The sequence below is a fragment of the Chlamydomonas reinhardtii genome, chromosome 4, assembly GCF_000002595.2.
Source record: "Chlamydomonas reinhardtii strain CC-503 cw92 mt+ chromosome 4, whole genome shotgun sequence".
Lineage (NCBI taxonomy): Eukaryota > Viridiplantae > Chlorophyta > Chlorophyceae > Chlamydomonadales > Chlamydomonadaceae > Chlamydomonas > Chlamydomonas reinhardtii.
The window spans coordinates 14637-33449 of NC_057007.1; the positions used below are offsets into that span (position 1 = coordinate 14637).

General features: G+C 64.2%; 4 protein-coding genes across 5 annotated transcripts in view; 2 read left to right on the plus strand and 2 right to left on the minus strand.

The window, feature by feature from the left end:
- Positions 1-1859, plus strand: part of CHLRE_04g213761v5 (uncharacterized protein) — a 4600-nt gene extending 2741 nt beyond the window's left edge. The window contains exons 7-9 of one of the 2 annotated variants that reach the window (XM_043061639.1): positions 52-131; positions 326-397; positions 648-1859. In XM_043061639.1, coding sequence (XP_042924950.1) covers positions 52-131; positions 326-397; positions 648-717 — 222 coding nt within the window. In that variant the 3' untranslated portion in view covers positions 718-1859. Of the gene's footprint in view, positions 1-51; positions 132-325 lie in introns of both variants that reach the window. The other variant, XM_043061640.1, reaches the window with a different exon arrangement.
- Positions 1860-1909: 50 nt separating this feature from the next.
- CHLRE_04g213873v5 (uncharacterized protein) lies at positions 1910-9661 on the plus strand. The gene is made up of 9 exons (XM_043061642.1): positions 1910-2100; positions 2185-2376; positions 2456-2521; positions 2647-2953; positions 3150-3802; positions 4014-4138; positions 4326-6835; positions 7003-7154; positions 7365-9661. The coding sequence occupies exons 1-9, from the start codon at positions 2098-2100 to the stop codon at positions 7941-7943; spliced, it is 4587 nt and encodes a 1528-aa protein (XP_042924951.1). The 5' UTR covers positions 1910-2097; the 3' UTR covers positions 7944-9661.
- A 2-nt stretch (positions 9662-9663) lies between these two features.
- Positions 9664-13097, minus strand: CHLRE_04g213985v5 (uncharacterized protein). Its single transcript, XM_043061648.1, has 11 exons — positions 12889-13097; positions 12563-12640; positions 12280-12325; positions 12101-12149; positions 11771-11817; positions 11514-11592; positions 11315-11401; positions 11118-11195; positions 10710-10752; positions 10517-10569; positions 9664-10408 (listed from the first exon to the last, which is right to left on the minus strand). Exons 1-11 carry the CDS (start codon positions 12955-12957, stop codon positions 10354-10356), a joined length of 684 nt encoding a protein of 227 aa, XP_042924952.1. The 5' UTR covers positions 12958-13097; the 3' UTR covers positions 9664-10353.
- Positions 13098-14403: 1306 nt separating this feature from the next.
- Positions 14404-18813, minus strand: part of CHLRE_04g214097v5 (uncharacterized protein) — an 11766-nt gene continuing 7356 nt past the window's right edge. The window contains exons 17-27 of the mRNA XM_043061650.1: positions 18566-18651; positions 18312-18415; positions 17773-17873; positions 17474-17598; positions 17229-17280; positions 16892-16931; positions 16575-16677; positions 16160-16327; positions 15734-15934; positions 15310-15420; positions 14404-15140 (exon numbers count right to left, since the gene is read on the minus strand). Of these exons, the coding sequence (XP_042924953.1) occupies positions 14955-15140; positions 15310-15420; positions 15734-15934; positions 16160-16327; positions 16575-16677; positions 16892-16931; positions 17229-17280; positions 17474-17598; positions 17773-17873; positions 18312-18415; positions 18566-18651 (1277 nt within the window). The 3' untranslated portion in view covers positions 14404-14954. The remainder of the gene's footprint in view (positions 15141-15309; positions 15421-15733; positions 15935-16159; positions 16328-16574; positions 16678-16891; positions 16932-17228; positions 17281-17473; positions 17599-17772; positions 17874-18311; positions 18416-18565; positions 18652-18813) is intronic.

Below are 18813 nucleotides of genomic sequence, written 5' to 3' on the forward strand. Positions count from 1 at the left end.
CAAGGTCAGCTGAACTTCTGAACTGCGGCTGTCCTCATCCATGTGGTGCAGCTGTCTGCCAGTGCGGAGGCCACAGTGGTGTTCCTGGACTCACGTTACCAGGCAACCCGTGTGCCCAAGCCAGTTGCAAGGTGGGAAGCCTGCATACGGTTGGGTCGCATGCACAGCCAGTCGGGTCGCGTGCACAGCATGCAGAACCGGTATGCTAATGCTACGGGACACGCCTACAGGCTGTCGTGAAGCAGCATGTATGTACGGTAAAGTGGTCCAAAATAAATTGCCCGGCGCAAATGATATAATCCAATCTGCTTTCCGCCCAAAACAGGCTCTTCCAGGCACTTGCAGACATGCAGGCGACTAGCATCATTAATGGTGGTGGAGCTGATGGAGCAAGCAAGTAGGGCACACGGTATGCACTGTATTGGTCACCGCTACATGCAGAGCGTGTAGCAGCAATCAGCAGCAGGCTACATGTCGGCTAGGGAGGCTGGGGAGCAGCATGGCGGTCCTCCCCAGGGGCCCAGTCACCTGACAAGCCTTGTCCCAGATCCTCTCGCGCTCCGACGCCCATGTGGGATGGACGCCCTTGTGGATGGGCGAGTGCTTTAAGGCCCCCGGCACATAAGTCGTGCACCAAAATGCAACAGGGAGCTAGCTGGCTGGGAGCTGGGCTGGTCAGCTGGGAGGCCAGCTTGCATGGGCATGTGGCAGCAGTAGTGGCAGCAGCGGTGGGAGAAGCAACGGTGCCAGCGGCAGCGGTGGGCAGCTCAGCGGCAACATCAGCGGTGTCGGAGCACTGCGCAAGGTGCGGTACACAGGAGAAGGGCAGCCACTGGCGGTGAGAGTCAGGTGCGTGCAGCTGTGTGTGCCACCTTGCAACGGCATGTACGTCAAGTGGTTGTACATCAGGGAGCAGCACCACGAGCACCTTGCTATCGGCTTCCGTGTGCCGTGCGGCCGAGGCTGCACGGGATGCAAGCCTTACGATCAGTAGCGCCCCGCGTGTGGGGCCGCTATGGTGGCGGGCATGGTGGCAGGCGCTGGTACATGTGTATCATGCTGGTATGAGCCAAGTAGGCGACACGCGCACGATGTTCGGACATGATTGGCACGGCATACAATACTGGTTAGCGTGAACGTCGACAAGTTTCTCTACTGTTTGAAGGCTGGAACCTGGCAACGTGGTAGTCAGGTGCATGTGCGCAATACCTTCGTTTGCCGGGCGGAGGCCAGACGTATGGGGCCTTCGACGCTATGTGAAACATTTGAGGGGAATGCCTTGGACCTTAGCGGCATTGAAATTTGGCCGCCAGCATGCTACACTGAGATGCACGGATGGGGAATGGGAGCAAACAGTGTCTGTTTGTGGTCCGTAGTGGTCATCCAGGCTTGTGACTTGGACTGTCAATCAGTGGCGACTGCGCATTCGAAGTTGAGATCCGCACACCGTTTGCATATGGCACGAATCATTTATTGTTATGTCACGCTTTGGATGGAAAGTGGCTGTGTAATGCGCGATGTCAGGCGGAGCTGGGGGCAATGCGGGGATAGAAACAGACGAGACGGGTTTGCGGCATCGACACGTCGCTGCTGGAGCAGTTGGGCCCTGCTCCTGTCGCAAGCACGCGGAACACAAGATGTAATGCTATGTTTATGGCAATTTTGTCACATGCGAGTCAGGTTGGAGCCGGGCGCGGGTCGGGGCCGATTGCGGCCGTGGACTTGTGTATACTCTCGCCCGCTGAGCTGCTGCTTACCGCGTATGCCCGGCCACAACTTACTGAACTAACATGTTTCGTTTGTCGTTCCTGCTCTTGCGGCTCCTGGCGTGCAGTCGCAGTTTGTAACTTCATTTACAGGCGCGCAAGGCACAGTGATATGATTCTTATACTGTACACAGTATGATGAACTAGCAACTGTCGTGCCAGGCGCAGTCAGGCATACCAAGTTAAGTCGAGCCCGCACCCCTGAGCCTTGGTTGCCGCTCAGCCTGGAAGCCCTAGCGTAGTGGGAAAATGGAATGCCAATTCAACTACTGGCACAGCTGCTAGTGTTAAAGCCTAAGTCAGGCATTAATAAGGCCCAAGAAACCCCAAAATGGTAAGAATAGCTCTTTCCTCTTCATACATAGCGAGTTCACAGAGCTCGCTGTTTGCTGATATGGCTTGAAACATGTGTTGCCAGGGTGGCCTGGTCGATGGTCGACCCGGCGTGTCCGGCGGTGGCGGAGGTGGACTAATTGGATGGCTCAAGCATCTCGTCACTGGCAGGAAACAGCCAGCATCGGCAGGTTCACTAACGCCAGCGGCCCATGCTTCCTCTTCGCCTCTTTTTGGGCATTTGTCCCGCAAGCGCGTCGCTGTCGAGGATGCGCCGGTAAGTAAAACACAATGCAAAAACAGTAGGTACTGCGCATCTGAGCGGGACGTAAAGTGGTTTTGGGGCATGTTCGCAGGCTTTGTTGAATTCGCCTGGCGCGTCCAGGCCTGCTAGCCCGGCTCCAGTGCGGATGTCAAACCCAGTGAGTAATGAGAAGTTGGTCACGCGCCTGCCTGTGTGTCGGGGCTGTTTCTTTGAACCCGCGGCTGGTTGGGCCGCACTGCGGTTGACCTTGTACCTTCGCCACTCCCGCGCCGTGTAATGCAGGGCGGCCCCACTGTGCTGCGACAGCAGACCTGGGTGACGGGGCGCCATGACGACGAGGGCGGGCCGCACAGCGCTGGCGTGCCTGGGGACCTGGTGGAGGAGTGTGCGGGCAGCCTGCCCGGCCCGCCCACATCCACTGGCTCGACGCGGGAGTCGCGGCGGCGCCTGGCGGCCGGCGCCATGTCCGGCGAGCTGCTGGAGTGCACAGCGAGCAGCAGGATGGAGGGGGCGGCGGCAGCACAGGGCGCGGGCAGGGTCAGCGGGACTGGCGCGGCCGGCGCTTGGGCGCTGGGCAAGAAGCCATCAGGTGGGCAGCGTTTTGCGCGCTTTGAGTGGGTGTTCCGGGCAGCCAGGGCGACCAGGGCGTCTGCACCTGCACAGGGGCAGTGGCTGGATGCCAAATCATAAGCCTAGGAGCTTGGGCTTCTGGTTTAGTATGTGTGCGGCTTACCACCGACCTGTGCACCCGGCCGCCTGTCTGGTCTGTGATCTGTGACCCCCAGGCGGCACCACGGATGTTGAGGAGCTGGACCCACGCCGCCTGGAGCACTCCTTTGTGGCCTCACGGGTGGCGGCGGCTCTGCGGAGCGGCGGGCCATCAGGGCGGACCCATGATGACCCGCCCGGCTCACGGCAGCTCCGCACCGTTGTCAGCATGGCGGCCGCGACCGGCCACAACAGCGGTGTGGATGCGGCGGGTGGGTGCAAGTTGGGCGTACGGCCGCGTGCGAGTCTGGGCGGTACCACAATGCTGGTCGCACCCGCCAGTGCGGGGCGGCCTGACCTGATGCCGCCGCCCAAGTCGGCACTCAAGGGCGGCCCCGGCAATGTGGCTGCGGGCCCTAGCTGCAGCCGCCTGGGCACCTTCAGCGGCGCTCTGCCCACTGCCACAGTGGGCGGCGGCCGCACCACAGGCAGCGGCGGGCAGTCATACTACCACACGGGCCCGCAGCACCGCCACCACCACCACCAGGCGCGTCACGGCGCTGATGACGCGGACGCGCTGGATGATGAGTACTGCTGCGACCTAGGCGAGGAGGAGCGGGGTGGAGGCGGCGGCGTGGGCCCCGACCCCATCGCCATGCACGACGTGCAGACACGGCAGACCCGGAACGTGCAGGAGCAGAGCAGCCACCACAGCACCCAACACCACGAGGTGGGAGGCGGCTGGTGGGGGGCAAGCCAGGGCTGGGCAATGTAGGCATAGAATCCACACGGCTGATGCCGCGTGTAGGTAGCCAGCAAAGATTTGAATGGTGCACTTTTGGGCGCCCTGGTTGCTGTCATGCACCTGTCTGTCTGTGAACGCCGCCTGGGTTAGTTTGGGCTGGTATTTACAACCCCCCCCCCCCCCCCCCCGCCTGCAGGTGGAGGACGTGGAGGAGGTGGAGCACGAGGGCAACGGCAGCTTGCACGGGTCGCCGCAGCACGCCTCCAAGCCGCACAGCGAGGGGTGGCCGGGCAGCGAGGCCAGCACTCGGCGCCGACGGAGGTGGGCACTGGGCCGGATGGCATGTTTGTTGTAGGGGCTTTCGGTCGCTCTTTGTTTTAGGGTTCGCACGTCCAGGCGCCTTGTCGCTCTAGCTGCGACTGACCCTCGCTTGTATGACGCTGAAAGCCGTAAGCTGCCGTGAGCTGCATTTCCGCACTATCCCGGCGTCTAACGCGCTGCCTTGCAGGGAGGCGGAGCGGCACGAGGAGGTCCAGTCCCAGTCGCGGCACGAGACCACCGAGGAGACGCGCTCGCACCGGCACTTTGGCGCGCACGGTGGCGAGGAGGAGGGTGAGGAGCGCACCACGCGCACCGAGAAGCACCACGAGGACAACAAGACCGTGACTACTCGGGAGCAAGAGGAGCTGGAAGAGAGCAGCTCGCAGCAGCCGGGGACGGACCGCGCCTCGCACTCGCGGCAGTCGCGCACCAGCACCCACTACAGCCACTCGCAGACGCAGTCCACACGCCGTGTGGTAACCACCACCAACACGCGCCTGCAGCAGTCCTCCAGTGTGCCGGCGCCGCAGCAGCAGCACAACAGCAGCAGCAGCAGCGGTCCGGGCAATGCCATGGGCAGCTCGCCGCGCCACCCGCGTGCCACCGCGCCCCACAGCGGCGCCCCGCCCGCCACCGCCAGTACTGGGCCGCCGCCTACTGCCGCCACCCAGCGCTCCGTGCCGCCCGCCACTGCAGCCACCAGCATCCCGCCACCCACCGCTGCCACGCAAGGCACGAGGCCGCAGCCGACCGCTGCCACAAATGGCTCTGCACCACCCGCCACTGCCACCTCAGCATCGCTGCCCACACCCTCCGGGCCGCCACTACCGGGCCGCTACAGCAGCACCATCGCCGGCATGGACGTGGCGCCGGACAGCGCCGCCGATGTGGATGCAGCTCCGCGTGAGGCAGGCAGCAGCCGGCGGCAGCGCTTGGCGGCGGCGGCGGCAGCGGAGGAGGCCGCAGCGGCAGCCCTGGACGGCCACGCCTATGGGGCGCGGGGCGGCCGCGAGCGGGACCGCGAGCGCGCTGCCGCTGCCGCCGCGGCCGCCGCAACCGAGGCCGCCGAGATGGCCGAGTCGGCGGCGCAGCAGGCTTATAATGCCTACGCCGCCGCGAACCGCCTGCAGCAGCAGGTCAGCCCGGGACGTGCGCAGCGCTACGGAGGTGGGGCCTACCCGGGCGCTAGCAGCCCGCAGCCCGTGCATGGCATGGGGGCTCATGGCCGTGTGAGCGCAGCAGGCGGCGAGCCGGTGCGTGTGCGCGAGTACCGCCGTCAGGGCACACTGACGGAACGCGACCTGGCGCACATCTCGGGCACACAGCCCTACCTGGGTGTGGACAGCCGCACAGACATCCTGGAGAGGTTCCTGGAGGACGCAAGTGACGGCGCGGCAGCCGCAGCGCGGCCCAGACCACACGGCCCGCGTGTCAAGCTAGGGCCGCCGCCCATGACCCCCGGGGCCTGCAGTGCCGCCTCCACTGCCGCGCCCGCCGAGCACTTCATGGCAGCGGCCGAGGCGCAGGCGGCGGCGGAGCGGGTGGCGGCGGCGGGAGGCGGCTACGGCGGCTTCGGCCCCGCCTACACTTACAGCGGCGGCGGCGATGGCTACAGCGCCCGGCCCCTGAGCCGCATCGGGCCGCAGGGCCTGGCCACTGGCGCCGGCAGCCACCACTACCAGAGCCACAGCACCAGCCACCAGCAGCAGCAGAAGAGCAGCAGCAGCACCCACCACGTTGTGGAGGTGCGCTCCAGCACCATCACCGGAGCAGGCTGCGGGATGGGAGGCGCACTGCAGGAGCAGCAGCAGCAGCGGAGCCAGCGCACACAGCACCAGCAGACCACCACAACCACCACCACGGTTTCCACGCACACCACCTCACAGCAGCTGCAGGCGCAGGCAGCAGCCACTGCGGCTGCGCTTGCAGCGGCTCGCGGCCATGCCGCTATCCTGACTCCCGGCCAGCAGCACCATAACCAGCAGCACACCACCCACCACAGCACTACCACCACGAAACAGCAGCACACCTCGCACACAACCAGCACGCAGCAGCAAACAACCACAGACGGCCTGCGGCGACCGGCCGCCACCGCTGACGGCGACGGCTTCGCTGCCGCCGCCGCCGGCGGCAATGGCGGTCCGAAGCAGTGGCGCACCTCGCCCGGCCGCCGCGCCACGGACCACAGCCTGCTGGGTGCAGAGGTGCTGGTGCTGTCGGGCCCGGCTGGGGCTGCAGCGCTCCACGCCGCCGACATGTCCGCCCCCACGCCTGGCGGCGGCGACATGCGGCACGGCGGAGATCCCTGCGGCCGTGCGCCCTACACAGTGGAGGAGCCGGACGACCAGGAGGGCGGCGGCGGCGTCATGGGTAACGGCGGCGGTCTTGAGGACGAGGACGAAGAGCAGTGGGACGGAGCAGGCAACCGCACACACCGCCGGCGGCGCCATGTGCGCATCGCCTCTGCCTGGCGCAAGGACGGTGTGCAGCCCGGCAGCTCCGGCGCAGGCCCGCCGCCGCAGTCCGGCAGTGGCGGCACCAGCGGCGGCAAGCGGCAGAGCGGCGGCGGCGCCTATCCCGGCGAGCAGCCTGGCTACCCGGATGACGGCGTGGAGGTGGGCTACGGCGGGGGCGGCCGCAGTGGCGGAGTCAACAACCGGTTGCCCAGTGCTGGCAAGCCACTCATCGCAGCGTCGGGTGAGTACAAGACAAGCAGGGATGGGGCAGCGTATGTTTGGGGCCTGGCACATTTTGGTTGTGTGACTCGGCTCGCCTCAGGTTTCACGAACTTGCGCTACTTCGCTTGATTTGCTGTGCTTTGACGTACATTGTTCTATGTTAACCGCCCACGCAACCGCCTACAGGTAAATCCTTCACGCGCACCTCGCCGCCCCGCACCGCCGCTGGCAACCGCGGCGTGAGCGGCGCGGGCGACGGCGGCCGCATCTCTGATGGCCAGATAGACACCGACCTGTACGGCAAGTACGACACCAGTAGCAGGGCGCTGGCGGCACAGGTGGGTGGCGACGTGGGCGTGGCAATCCTGACGGCTGTACGCCTGCTTCCTACAGTGTGGGCTGCACACCTGGCTGGGGCAGCGCTGTTGTTCTCGAGGCTGTTGAGCTTGACCTCTGTCCAGGAAACAGCTGCTGCGTCTGCTATCACCGGCCGCCACATGGCGACCCCACCCACCACCGCCCCCACCCCGCTGTGTCCCGCGCTGCAGGCCTCGCTCATGCGCACCAGCCGGCGCGACCCGCACCGCGGCACCCACCGCATGGACGGGGCCATGGCGCTCGCCACCTCCGTGCCCTCATCCGCACTCAACCCGCTGCTCTGGCAGACAGCGGCCGGATCACCCAACGCCACACTGGCGGGCGGCAGCTACGGACCAGACCTGGGGCTGGGCCCGGGGCTGGGAGGCGGAGCCGGGGGTATGGGTATGGGCATGGGCGGTGGGCCGGGCGGCTTTGGTGAGCGGGCAGACGGTGGCGGCCTGATGCACGCCTGCTCGCGGCGCTACCAGTCCTCACCCGGCATCGACGGCTCCATTCCACCCGTGCCCACCACCTCGAGGTACACCGGCGCGGCGGGAGCGGCAGGCGGCGGCATGGCAAGCGGCATGGGCATGGGCATGGGTGGTCATCGGGACCGCGACGTCAGCCCCAACTCGCGCAACTATGCCGGTGGCGGCATCACAGGCCGCGCCAACCTGGGTCTGAGTGCGGGCCTGGCGGGACTGTCAGCAGGGCTGGCGGGGCTGGGCGGGGGGGGCCGGCGTGCACGTGACCAGTGGGACCAGTAGTGATGACGTATGTGGCCCTGGTCGTTGGCTGGTACCAGCAGGCAACCTTGCTCCTCAGGGGTTGGGTCTCAAGGCGTTATATATGGTATCTCAATAAATATCACTTGATAGTGGAAGTAATGCTTTGCAAGGACGAGAAAATGCGCCAACCAATGCATCCCTCATCCTAGAGCGCATTCCGCATCATCTCCACCTTCCCTTGTTGAAAACATCTAGGCAACCAAGCGCGGGCAATAAAACAGAGCACTCCATTATTATGGCTATGTGTGTTGCAACCAAAGCGCTGCGATGGCTTAGAGCCGCGACTTAATGCAATGAAGACAATAGAAAGTGATGCTGCATCTGCAAAAGTGGCATGCAAATCTTATGTACTGGACGGCCAGCTGAAATAGGGCTGTTAAGGAAGGCCTCGTCATGAGTTATGAAGTTGAGTAAGCCCAATTGATGAGGGCGTGGGAACAGCGGATAGCGGACCCGCATGCATTGCCCTCAGACGGCCAGCAACGTGGCAAATACAAGCACTCGATGGGTCTAAGCGCAATACGGTCCGCACCGCCGACCATGCAGGACCATTGTTGAGCGCTTTTGCTAGTTGCACAGCGTAGGCTTTTAATGAGATTGCATTATGTTGCTGGCCAATCACTGCAAACCGCGCCTGGGAGAGGCCTAGGGAGGACAGGACGTGCCCGCAGTGTACGGCGAATGAGGTGGAGGACGACCACCATGCCTTGCTGCAGCCTTTGCCGAGCTTCAGGTGAGCAGTGGTAGCTTTTCGAGGTTCAGTTGCGGCGTGCATGTGTGTAGTGGAGGGGGCGAGCAAGGCCACGTGGAGGAGGACAGCGCGGCGTCGCCCAAGAAGCGGCGCCGGCGCGCAGGTTGAGGCCGGCCGGTGTCTAGTTAGGGTCTTTGCTGGCGAGCATAGCACAGCGCAGTATGTGGTAGACCGCACGCAGCAGTGATGAGGAGTGTTGTGGCTAGAGGATTTCCTGCTGCTTGGTTGATTGGTGGCTGTGCTGTTGCTTGGCAGCGGGACGTGGCTGGACACATTACGGCGGGCCGTGCCTGTACGAACCGACCCCCAGCTATGTCCGGGCGATGAGGTTGTTCGGCCTCAGACTGTGGAGGGGCTCAGCCCCTTTTCGGTGACCGGGGAACACTTGTCCTTGTCCGCTGCTGAGGCGCAAACGTGGTCGTATGGGAAATGACATTGGGCTGGGCATTCAAGTTGTCACGGCTTCCCGGAGATCCCAAGATCGCCGACGTGGCCGACACGAACCGTGTGCAGAGGGGCACGGGTCGGGGCGGAGGCCCCGAATATATTGCTGGGGTTGCACGAAGCGACGGCAGCGTATTTGGGCAATCGAGCGAAGCCCTGACTGCCTTCGCCTATCCGCCCCCCCCCCCCCCGGAAAAATGGTGCATTGTGGCCAAAAGTTCGAGTCAGTGGCAAGGTCAGTGGGGCAATTTGCGTTCCGAACGAAGGAAGATACGGGCACTGACTGCAGGTCTGCAGCAGTGTGAGCAGGCCGTCTCTGGATTGACCCGGATTGATGGCAGTGCCTGGATAGCGATAGCGAGTGATTGGGAGTGTGTGTGCTGAAGCGTGTGTGAGCAGAGGACAGGTTGAGCCCGTCCTCCCCAGCCGTCCGGCCTAGGTCCGTTGACGTAGGGATCTAGATGGGTTGATCCTGTCTCAGCGGGAGCCCCAATACACCGTCCTGAGTGGACGTCTGTTCTAGGCGCAAACTGAACACATTGTATCGGCGTGTGGGGACACCGCGTTGGCGAGAGCCACGGATGGCCCGAATACCGTGGGGGCATGTCGCACCCGTGGAGGGCACTGTAAAGGACTGTCAGTGCACTCGGCACTTCCAAGGCCAGGAGCCAACACCAGCAAGCCAAGTCTGTGAGTCACCCATGCTGTACAACGGGCGTACGACGTAACCTCCGCGACCGCAACCCCCCATACCAAATCAAGAATGCACCTGACGCAAGAATTCCCAGTTCAGACGTGAAACTAAGCAAGGCACCGAAGCTATTGATCTAGCCGGGCCTCCATCGTTCATTATAGCAATACTGTCACACAATGGCCGCGTCATGGCTGCACCACACGCCACCCAATCCGCCAGTAAGCCACTCCAGCCTGCATTTCACACGAGACTAGAGCGGCAAGACACACGCACATGCCCCATCATTCCTGAGCACATAGATTCCCCCAGCCGGAACATGCCTGAGTTGGGCATGCCCCAGTTTAAGTTACATTGCCGGCACACCATCTGCGCCCGGCTCCCGTCGCTTCGTGGCCCATGGCTCGCCAGTCAGCCCGCCGGAGCCTCCACGGCTGTGTGCGGGTGGAGGACGGAGGGCCCCATGACCGCATGCCCCAAGCAGGCGGCGCGGCCTCACGCGCTCACGAGGTCGCAGGCGCCGGCGAGGAGTTGTCCTGGCCCACACTGGACATGCCTCTGCACATAGCAACATGACAGAGGGGGGCGTTTGCAGAGTTCAGGGAACAGGAAGACTAGGATGACGGATGAAGCGAAGGCTTTGGAGGTTGCCACGTGACCACTCACTTGCGCAGGTGGGCGTACTTCTCATTCTTGAAGATGTACGAGTCTTGCATGTCCTGTTGTATGGCAGGGGCGGCAGTTACAGAAGGCACGCAGGGAATCGAGTGGAGCGACAAGGGTAGAGGAACGGAATGTGCACACACACACGCACTCCCCCCCTTACACACACACACACACGCCCCATGCACACACGTACCTCCAGGCGGCGGATTGCGAAGGGGTTAATGCCGACCGCGTCCCTGCACGTGCATCATCATGTCCGCGTGCATGCGTGTCACGGGTAAACCGGCTCTGCAGCCCCAACCTTCCTAGGCCTATGTGCACATGCGCCCCTGACACGCATGCCGGAGGCCCGAGATGCAAATGGGCAGTCGGCGCCCGCACCAGCACCAGCACCAGCACCAGCACCAGCACCAGCACCAGCACCAGCACCAGCACCAGCACCAGCACCAGCACCAGCACCAGCACCAGCACCAGCACCGCCACAAACATAGGCTCACGCGCCGCGTGCACCCTTGCAAACAGGACACACGGCGGCACCCACACCCCACACCGACAAACACAACCCCACACGTGCCGCCGTGTCGCCGCACCGGCCCCGTACCTGCCGTTGGCCCGCAGTGAGCCCTGGCCGAACACGTGCAGGCCCTGGTCCCGGAACCGCCGGATCCAGGCCGTGTCACTGCAGGGAGGGGCGGGCGACAGCGAAACGCGAGCGTATGTGCCTGTGCGCCCACAGTGCCATTCGAGCCCGCAGCTGCCCTCCACCCCCGTGCTCCCCCACGTTGTTTCCCGCCTCACCCGTTTGTGACTGACACCATCAGGCTGATGGCGGGGATGGCCAGCAGCCCCGTCACGATGAGCACAAAGGGGTTGTTGCGCGTGGTCCTGTGGAGCAGTTGGTGATGTGGGGTGGTTGGCGGGCCTGAAGACACGTAGGCACGTGCCAAAACACATGCGCACACGCCTGCAGCCCCCGCCCCACCGCCCACCACCCCACCTGAACATGGCCCGGTAGAAGTCGGTCTCAGTGGCGTAGCCGCCGAAGGGGCCGCCGCAGCGCACGGGGCCGCCCTCGCCTGGACATGGCCGCGGGAAGGGAGGGGGATGTGGGCGGTCAGCGCCATACGGGACAGCCAGGGCCGCCGTAACGGGTGTAACACTGTTGGCACGTCAGTGAGGCGTGCCCGCAGTCGGTCGGACGCCGGTGTGCCCTCAACCCTTCGCTCCACCCCACCCTCACCCCCCACCACTCACCAAAATCCATACCCATGCCGTGGGCCCGGTAGTAGGCGCGGGCGTACCTGCATTTGGGCAGTTGAGCAGTTGGGTACTTGGGCACTTGAATTTGCCATATGTCATAGTGTGCGCGATGTAGAGGCAGGCAGGCAGCGGCCGAACCGACTGGAGGACCGCACAATCGCTCCACTCAACAACGAGCAAACGAGCACGCAGCATACACCTCAAGCACGAGGTCGCACACCCGCACAGCCGCATACACCCACACGCCATCCACGTCCACCACTCTGCCCACAAGCCCATGCCACTACCACCAACAACGCCACTACCACCGCTGTCACAACGCACTTGGCATTGGGCGCGGAGCCGGGCGGCGGCACGTTGTAGCCGGCTTGGCCTGCATGTGGAGGCGGCAGCTTGATGTGTGTGTAGGTGTAGGTGTAGGTGTGTGTGTATGTGTGTATGTAGGTGTGTGTTAAAGAGCACAAGGAAAACAAACGGTGCTGCCTACCGGCTCCAGCCCATACCTCGAAGGATGGTGTCGTATGCGGCCTTAACCTCCTTGAAGCGAGCCTGTGTGTAGGAGCATGTGTGCGTGTGTGCGCTCAGGGCGCGGGGGTTGGGGAGCTGGAAGCTGCCCTACATGGCCACGCCGAAGCGTCACCGTCCCTTCAAAGTCCGAGGCACTAATAGTGAGCGGCATGATGACGTATGGCCCCACGCTGCCGCCGCCGCCACTGTTGCCCAGCCGTCCTGGCACCGCATGTAGCTGCCGCCTGGCTCTGCCCTCTCCGCCCCCCACAAACACACCTCAGCGCCCAGCCGCTGCGCCGCCGGCACCTTGTCCGGGTGGTGCTGCTGGCACAGCTTCAGAAAGGCTTCTTTAACCTGCAGTCAGGTCAGGGGGTTGAGAAGGAGGCCGGACAGCCAGGGAGAGCGGCTGTGCGGCTGAAGGGGGTTGCACTGCCCGGCACGTGTGCCGGGAAGTTGCCCCTACGGCTCTACGGCTGTTCCCCTGCATCACCCGCTATGCGTTTTGTCCTCGCGCAGCCTCCTAGAGCTAGCTGAGACCTCAAGCGGCCACAGGTCCTAGGCGACAGGGCGTGTGACGTCCCAACAGCAGCGCAGCAGCGCACCTGAGCTCGGGAGGCCGCCGTGTCGAGTCCAAGCACCTCATACGCTGTTCTTAGTTCGATGGATACCATACTGAACGTTTCGCTATCAAGTAGCGATTAAGAAAACCTAAAAGGTTGGACGGACTTAAAATGCGACACTGATTGTGTGCGACTGTGTTAACTGCAAGCTGCCGCTGTACAATTTTATAGTCGGTTGCAGTTTCAATGTCATTAAACGTTCAGAAAGCTGCCGGAAGTGCATTCGATATGCAATGGCCCTGCCGTGTCATCGCGGGGGTGACTGGCCCGATGATTAGGTCCATGGGCGTGCTCGGGTCGACCTACCGACCTGGGACGTTACAACAAGCTTATGCTTACCTTATACACCCCTCTCCACACACACACACAACCAAGTTTGGTGGTAGCGAGAGCTACCGGTTTGGGCTCTTGAGGTGAGCCCCAACCGTGGTGCCTCCGCAAGGAAGGCAACCACACCCCCTAGTTCTTGTTCTTGGGTGGCTTAGGGTGGCCGGGCTTCAGGACCTCGGCGCGTCACCTCCCTCCGCTGCTGGGTGCCGGTTCGTGTGGGGCTACCCGCTTTGCGGGAATCGTCTGGGGTCCTTTCGATTTACTGCTGAGGTGGAGAGCGGCCCACACCCACAGCTTATCTCCCTGGTTTCAGCCGTGTATTGGGTAAGCGGGTGCATCGCCAGTGGCTGCCCCCAGTAATGCCTACCCAATTCTGTGCAAGCCCTGATGTGTGATTGTGTGTCATGGTATCGAGTTGGTGTGGCAGGGTGTGGCCAGGGCTTAGATCTTCGGTGAGCGGCAAGAAACGGGCCCCAACAGGGCCTCCCCTGGGCCCCAATGCAAGCCCTCGGGCGAGAAAGATAGGGCCATTCCGGGGGTGCATTCTCGCCGCTTGGGGTTGCGTACGGCCCCCGAATGTCGCCTTCCCGGGGAGGATTGGGGGGGTCCGTTTTGGGGCCCGTGGATTCCGTGGGCAAGAACCTGCGAGAACGTGGTTAGGGCCCTTCTCGCCACCGGTGGCGGCCTACCCCTTGAAGATGCAAGCCCTGGGTGTGCGATGGGACAGTGGTAAGGCAGGTTGGTATAAGTCCCGTAGGGTGCAGCTGATTCCCAGAACCCAGCAGATGGCAAACAATTTGCAACGGCAGGGCAGGAGTGCGCGGCCGGTCGAACGCCGGAGTTACTGTACCGCCGAGTTGCTGGCTGGCTGGAAGTTGCTGACGCGCATTCCCTCACGCTCCGGGCGCCCGGCCAGGCGATAGCACCACACAGACACGCCGCAACGCCACACTCGCGAGGCAGAGATGGCACCTCGCCTGGCAGTAGGAACACCGGCGTGGCGACCGGCACACCGCCGAGCGGCGTGCCCTGCCGGCGCCCCACCCCCATGCACTTACTATAGCCACCGCACCGCTGCCCTGGGTGTGGCTAGGGATAGTAGCAGGATGCAAGTCCCTGTGGACTTAGAGTGGACGCAAGGGCATGGTGGTCGGAGCCGCCATCTCGGTAATCAGACCACGGGGCGAAGCCCGCTCGTGTTACATCGCAGCTGGTCATGGCTCGGCGTGCCTCTCCGCGCTGCTTTCCCAGGCAGCAGCCCACTGGTGCAGTGACACTGTCCCCCCCCTCACACACACACAAGGGTGGTAAGCCCGGTGGCAGCTCAGCAGGTATGCGAGGTCATTTCAGGTAGCATCCGTACTGCCGTCGCGTTGCTGTACCGCATACACTGTCTTGCGCTTTATTATTTGTTGTGCTCTTTAACACACATGCTAACACTCATTTCCCCTGATCCGCACCTTGCCCTGTACCGTACGGCATTCAACGTCAGTCCAACACCACCGGCGGGAACACCACACGTCTGTCGCCTCGCGTCATCCCCAGCGCTATGCCACCTAGTCAGAGCCTTTCCGACCGGCTCACTCCTGACCACTGCGAGTTGAAGCTTCCGATTCACACCGCCCTGCCTTGCCTTGGTCCCAACACACGTGCATATGCTGGGCAATCCCTGACTTCCTACAAAGTCCAAGTTGACCAACGCTACAAGGTAGCGGCACTCAGGCGGAGTGCGTGCGCCCCGCCGGCCCCGCCACCGCCGCCAGCACCGCCAGCATGAGCCCCAGCGGCAGCGCCACCGCCCACTTGAGCAGGCGGTGGAAGTGCATGTGGAAGGACAGCGCGAACTCGTCGCTGTACAGCAGCCCGCTGGAGTCCACCATCTCCAGCCGAACCACCGCAGAGGCCTGGGGGGGGGGGGGGCGGAGGGGTTTGGTGGTGGGGTTTGGTGGCGATGTAGGGAGGGAGGAGTTCCGTTGCGGCAATATGTAGGGGGTACCTTTGTGACGTTGGCCCACCGCACCGGACCGACGTCCGCCTGACGCCGCCCGCCGCCCGCCCCTCCCCCCTCCCCACCTGGCTTTTGGGGCAAGGTATGTCCACCACGTAGCGCCCCGGCCCCGGGAAGGAGTCCGCCACGCCCACCACTGGGGCGTCGCCAGAGGCCATCTCCCGCACACCCACACCCTGAGGCCGCGAGGGCGAGTGAGTGAGGGTGAGGGTGAGGGCGTGTGTGAGTGAGGGTGAGGGTGTGTGTGAGAATGAGAGGTGAGTGGATGACAGCGGCACCTTGTGCGGGCTGGCGCGTGTGGGGGCAGTGGCTGTGCAGGTGTGGCCTGTCCGCCGGGCGTGCGCATCCATGAGCGCATCACAACACGCTTCACCCCCAAACCCGCCTCAACATCTTTCATGGAAGGCTACCCCTGAAGCCCTTCACACACACCTCCTCGCTTTTTTGCGCTGGTATTTACACCCCGCCCGCCCCGGCGCAGTCCCGCACCTTGAGCACCACGGTGACGTTGTAAGGGCCCCTGCCGCCCGGCAGCAGTGTGCCGTTGTCCGCAAACGCCACCCGCTTGTCCAGCACCTCGAACGCCACCTGCAGCCGCTCGCCCGCCACGTCGCGCGCCTGGCGGGTGGCGGGGGAGGCGGCGATGCCCACATAGCCGTAGCGGGCCACCTGGCCGTTGGGGCCCAACACCTGAGCGGGAAGGGTGGAGGCGTGGGCGTGGGGGTCGAGGAAGGAGTGATTGCAAAGTATGAAGTGTCGACGTCTAATGGGAACAGCGGGTGGGGGTGGGAATGGCGAAGAGGGCGTGAGTATCCAAACCCGAGCAAACATTAGAGCTCGGCAGCACTGGCACCCGCCTTCTACCTACCTCCCACCCCCTACCCGCCCCAGCCCCCCAGCCCCCAACACCCACACCTGCGAGGTCCAGGTCTTGAGCGGGTGGTAGGGCGCCCCGGTCTCGAAGGCGTAGACGTTGCCGTTCATGGTTGTGGCCAGCAGCTCCAACAGGCCGTCGCCGTCCAGGTCGTCCACCAGCACAGCCGCGTAGGAGGTCTCGCCCAGGTCGGCCACGTCAGCACAGCCCTAGGAGGGAGGAGGGGCAGGGAGGGAGGGAGGGAGGGAGGGAGGGAGGGAGGGGGCAGCAATGGTGTGGGCGCTGATGCATTGCGGCGGCAGCGGCGGTAGAGGCCGTGTGGTCAGCTATGCCCCACCCATGCCCCGCCCATTCACCCAGCCGCAACCCAGTGTCGCAACCCCAGCTCACCCCGCTCCCCTAGCCCCCCCCTCCACACACACACACACACACACACACGCTCGCCCGCCGCCCCACCTGCAGTCCGTCAATGACGTACAGGAAGCCGTCGAAGGCCGGCACCAGCACCTGCAGCCCACTGCCCTCCATCAGGTGGCTGAGGGTGACCGGGGCCTGCACCCTGAGAGGGGGAGTGGGTGAGGGTGGCGGGAGACGGGAGACGGGGCGGGCGGGTGGATGGAGGGGTTGAGGCCGGGACGTGTGTGCGTGTGCTGCGCGCCAGGTGTGTGGTGCAGTGAGTGCCTCCCATTGAGGACATCTCGATGTGGCGACGTGTCGGGGCGCACACAGCGCCGCTGCTGCAGGCGCCCCCTCCCCCTCCCCCTCGCCCTCACCTGCCACGTGCACGGTAGGGCCACTTAGGGATGTCGGCACCTGCACGAGGGAGGGGGGAGAAACAGGGGTGGGTGTACACGCCCGAGCCTCACCACAAGATCAGTACGTCCCATCGTCACCCGCACGTCCACAAGGGAGGCCGGCCGTATCAGCGCACTAGCTGGTTTACTCTTTGTGGCATGCGTATAGTGGTATGAGGCACGTCAAAGCCCACCATCTGATGAACTTGCCCCACACACAAACACATGAACGGCTGCACATGAACGGCTAACCCCCACTCCGCTCCCCGTCATAGACACACACACTCACACGCCCACACGCCCTCCCACCCCCCACCTGTGGACCCGGCCAGTGCGTACACGTGGCCACTGGCAGTGCCGAACACCACCTGGAGGGGCAGGGGGAGGGGAGGGGGAGAGGGGTGAAGGGAGGGAGCGGCCCGAGCAACACTGATGAGGCGATGGCGGTGATGACCATCAGAGGGCGTTGCGGGATGACGACGGCCACAAGAGAAAACGGGATTCGACGAAACGTTGTGAAACAGCCCCCCCGTGCTCCCACCGCCGCCCCCCCCCCCTCACCTCTAGCTGTCCGTCGCCGTCCACGTCTCCCGCCACCGCGCCCTGGCTGACTGCGCTGTGCACGTGGCGCTCCCACACCTCCTCGCCCTTGGGGCTGAAGGCAGCCAGGTTGCCGCGCATGTCGGCTGCGTGCGTGTGTGTGGGGAGGGGGGAGGGGAGGAGGAGGAGGAGGGGAGGGCGGCGGATTAGGAGGCGGCGAGGTGGAGTGAAGTCAACCAGGTGAAACGGCTCACCAGGCACTGCGCCAGCAGCGCCCCTCCTACCCCGCCTCCCCCCCACCCGCCCTTCCAAACCCTCACCCACGAAGACCTCCAGCTCGCCGTCGTTGTTGATGTCCGCCACCAGCGGCTGAGCCTGGATCTCACCCATCTGGATGGGCCAGCCGGGGAGCGGGTTGCCCCTGGGGAGTGGAGGGGGGGCGGGAGGGGGTGGAGGTTTACGTCCCCGAGCCTAACAATTACGCCAAGTCCCAGTATCATCCGAAAGGGGCGGGGTTTAGCCGTTCATGTAGGCGGGAGCTCAGCGGGGAGCGGGGAAGGAAGGGGAGTAGCTGCGCATGGAAAACAGAGCGACTAATTCACAAGCAGGGGGGAGGGGGGTAGTATCGTCCAAACCCATGCAAATAGGGGGCAGTACATTCCAACATAGCGTGGACTGGCATGCACACAGCGCAGGGGCCGGGACCTCTGCCCCGCCCCCTGCAGCCCACAGCACCCCTTGCAGCGACCCCCACCCGCCCCAACCCCACCCCCCAACACACACACACACACACACACACACACACACACACACACACACACACACACACACACACACACACACCACCACCCCCTCTTACTTGCAGTCCAGCACGTACGCAAAGCCCATGGAGGTGCCCACCACCACCTCCAGCCGCCCGTCGCCGTCCAGGTCCACCAGCGTGGGGCTGGAGTAGGCGTAGGCCTGGAGGAGTGGGGGCGGGAGCGGGATGGAGAAGGAGAAGGCAACGGAGTGGCCCTGAATACCGGTACAGAAGCGGCGCACACCAGTGGGGCATGTGTGCGGCGCCCCCCCTCCCCCGCCTACACCCGCAACCCCCCCCCCCGCCCGCACCTTGTATGTGGTGGCGTCTGTGCTGAGGTCCAGGTGCTGCACCCACTTCTCAGTGCGTGTGCGCAGGTCGAACACCGCTATGCCGCCTGGGGGGTAGGGGGAGGGGGGTAGGGGGTGAGGGGGGGAGGGGGAGGAGGAGGGAACTTTGCAATTGCCAAGGATGAGGTAAGGCGGCGGTGAGGGGCTGTAGGCGACATGCAGCGGGTGTGCGCCCACGTGCCTCCCTCGTGCATGGACTTCCCCTGCCC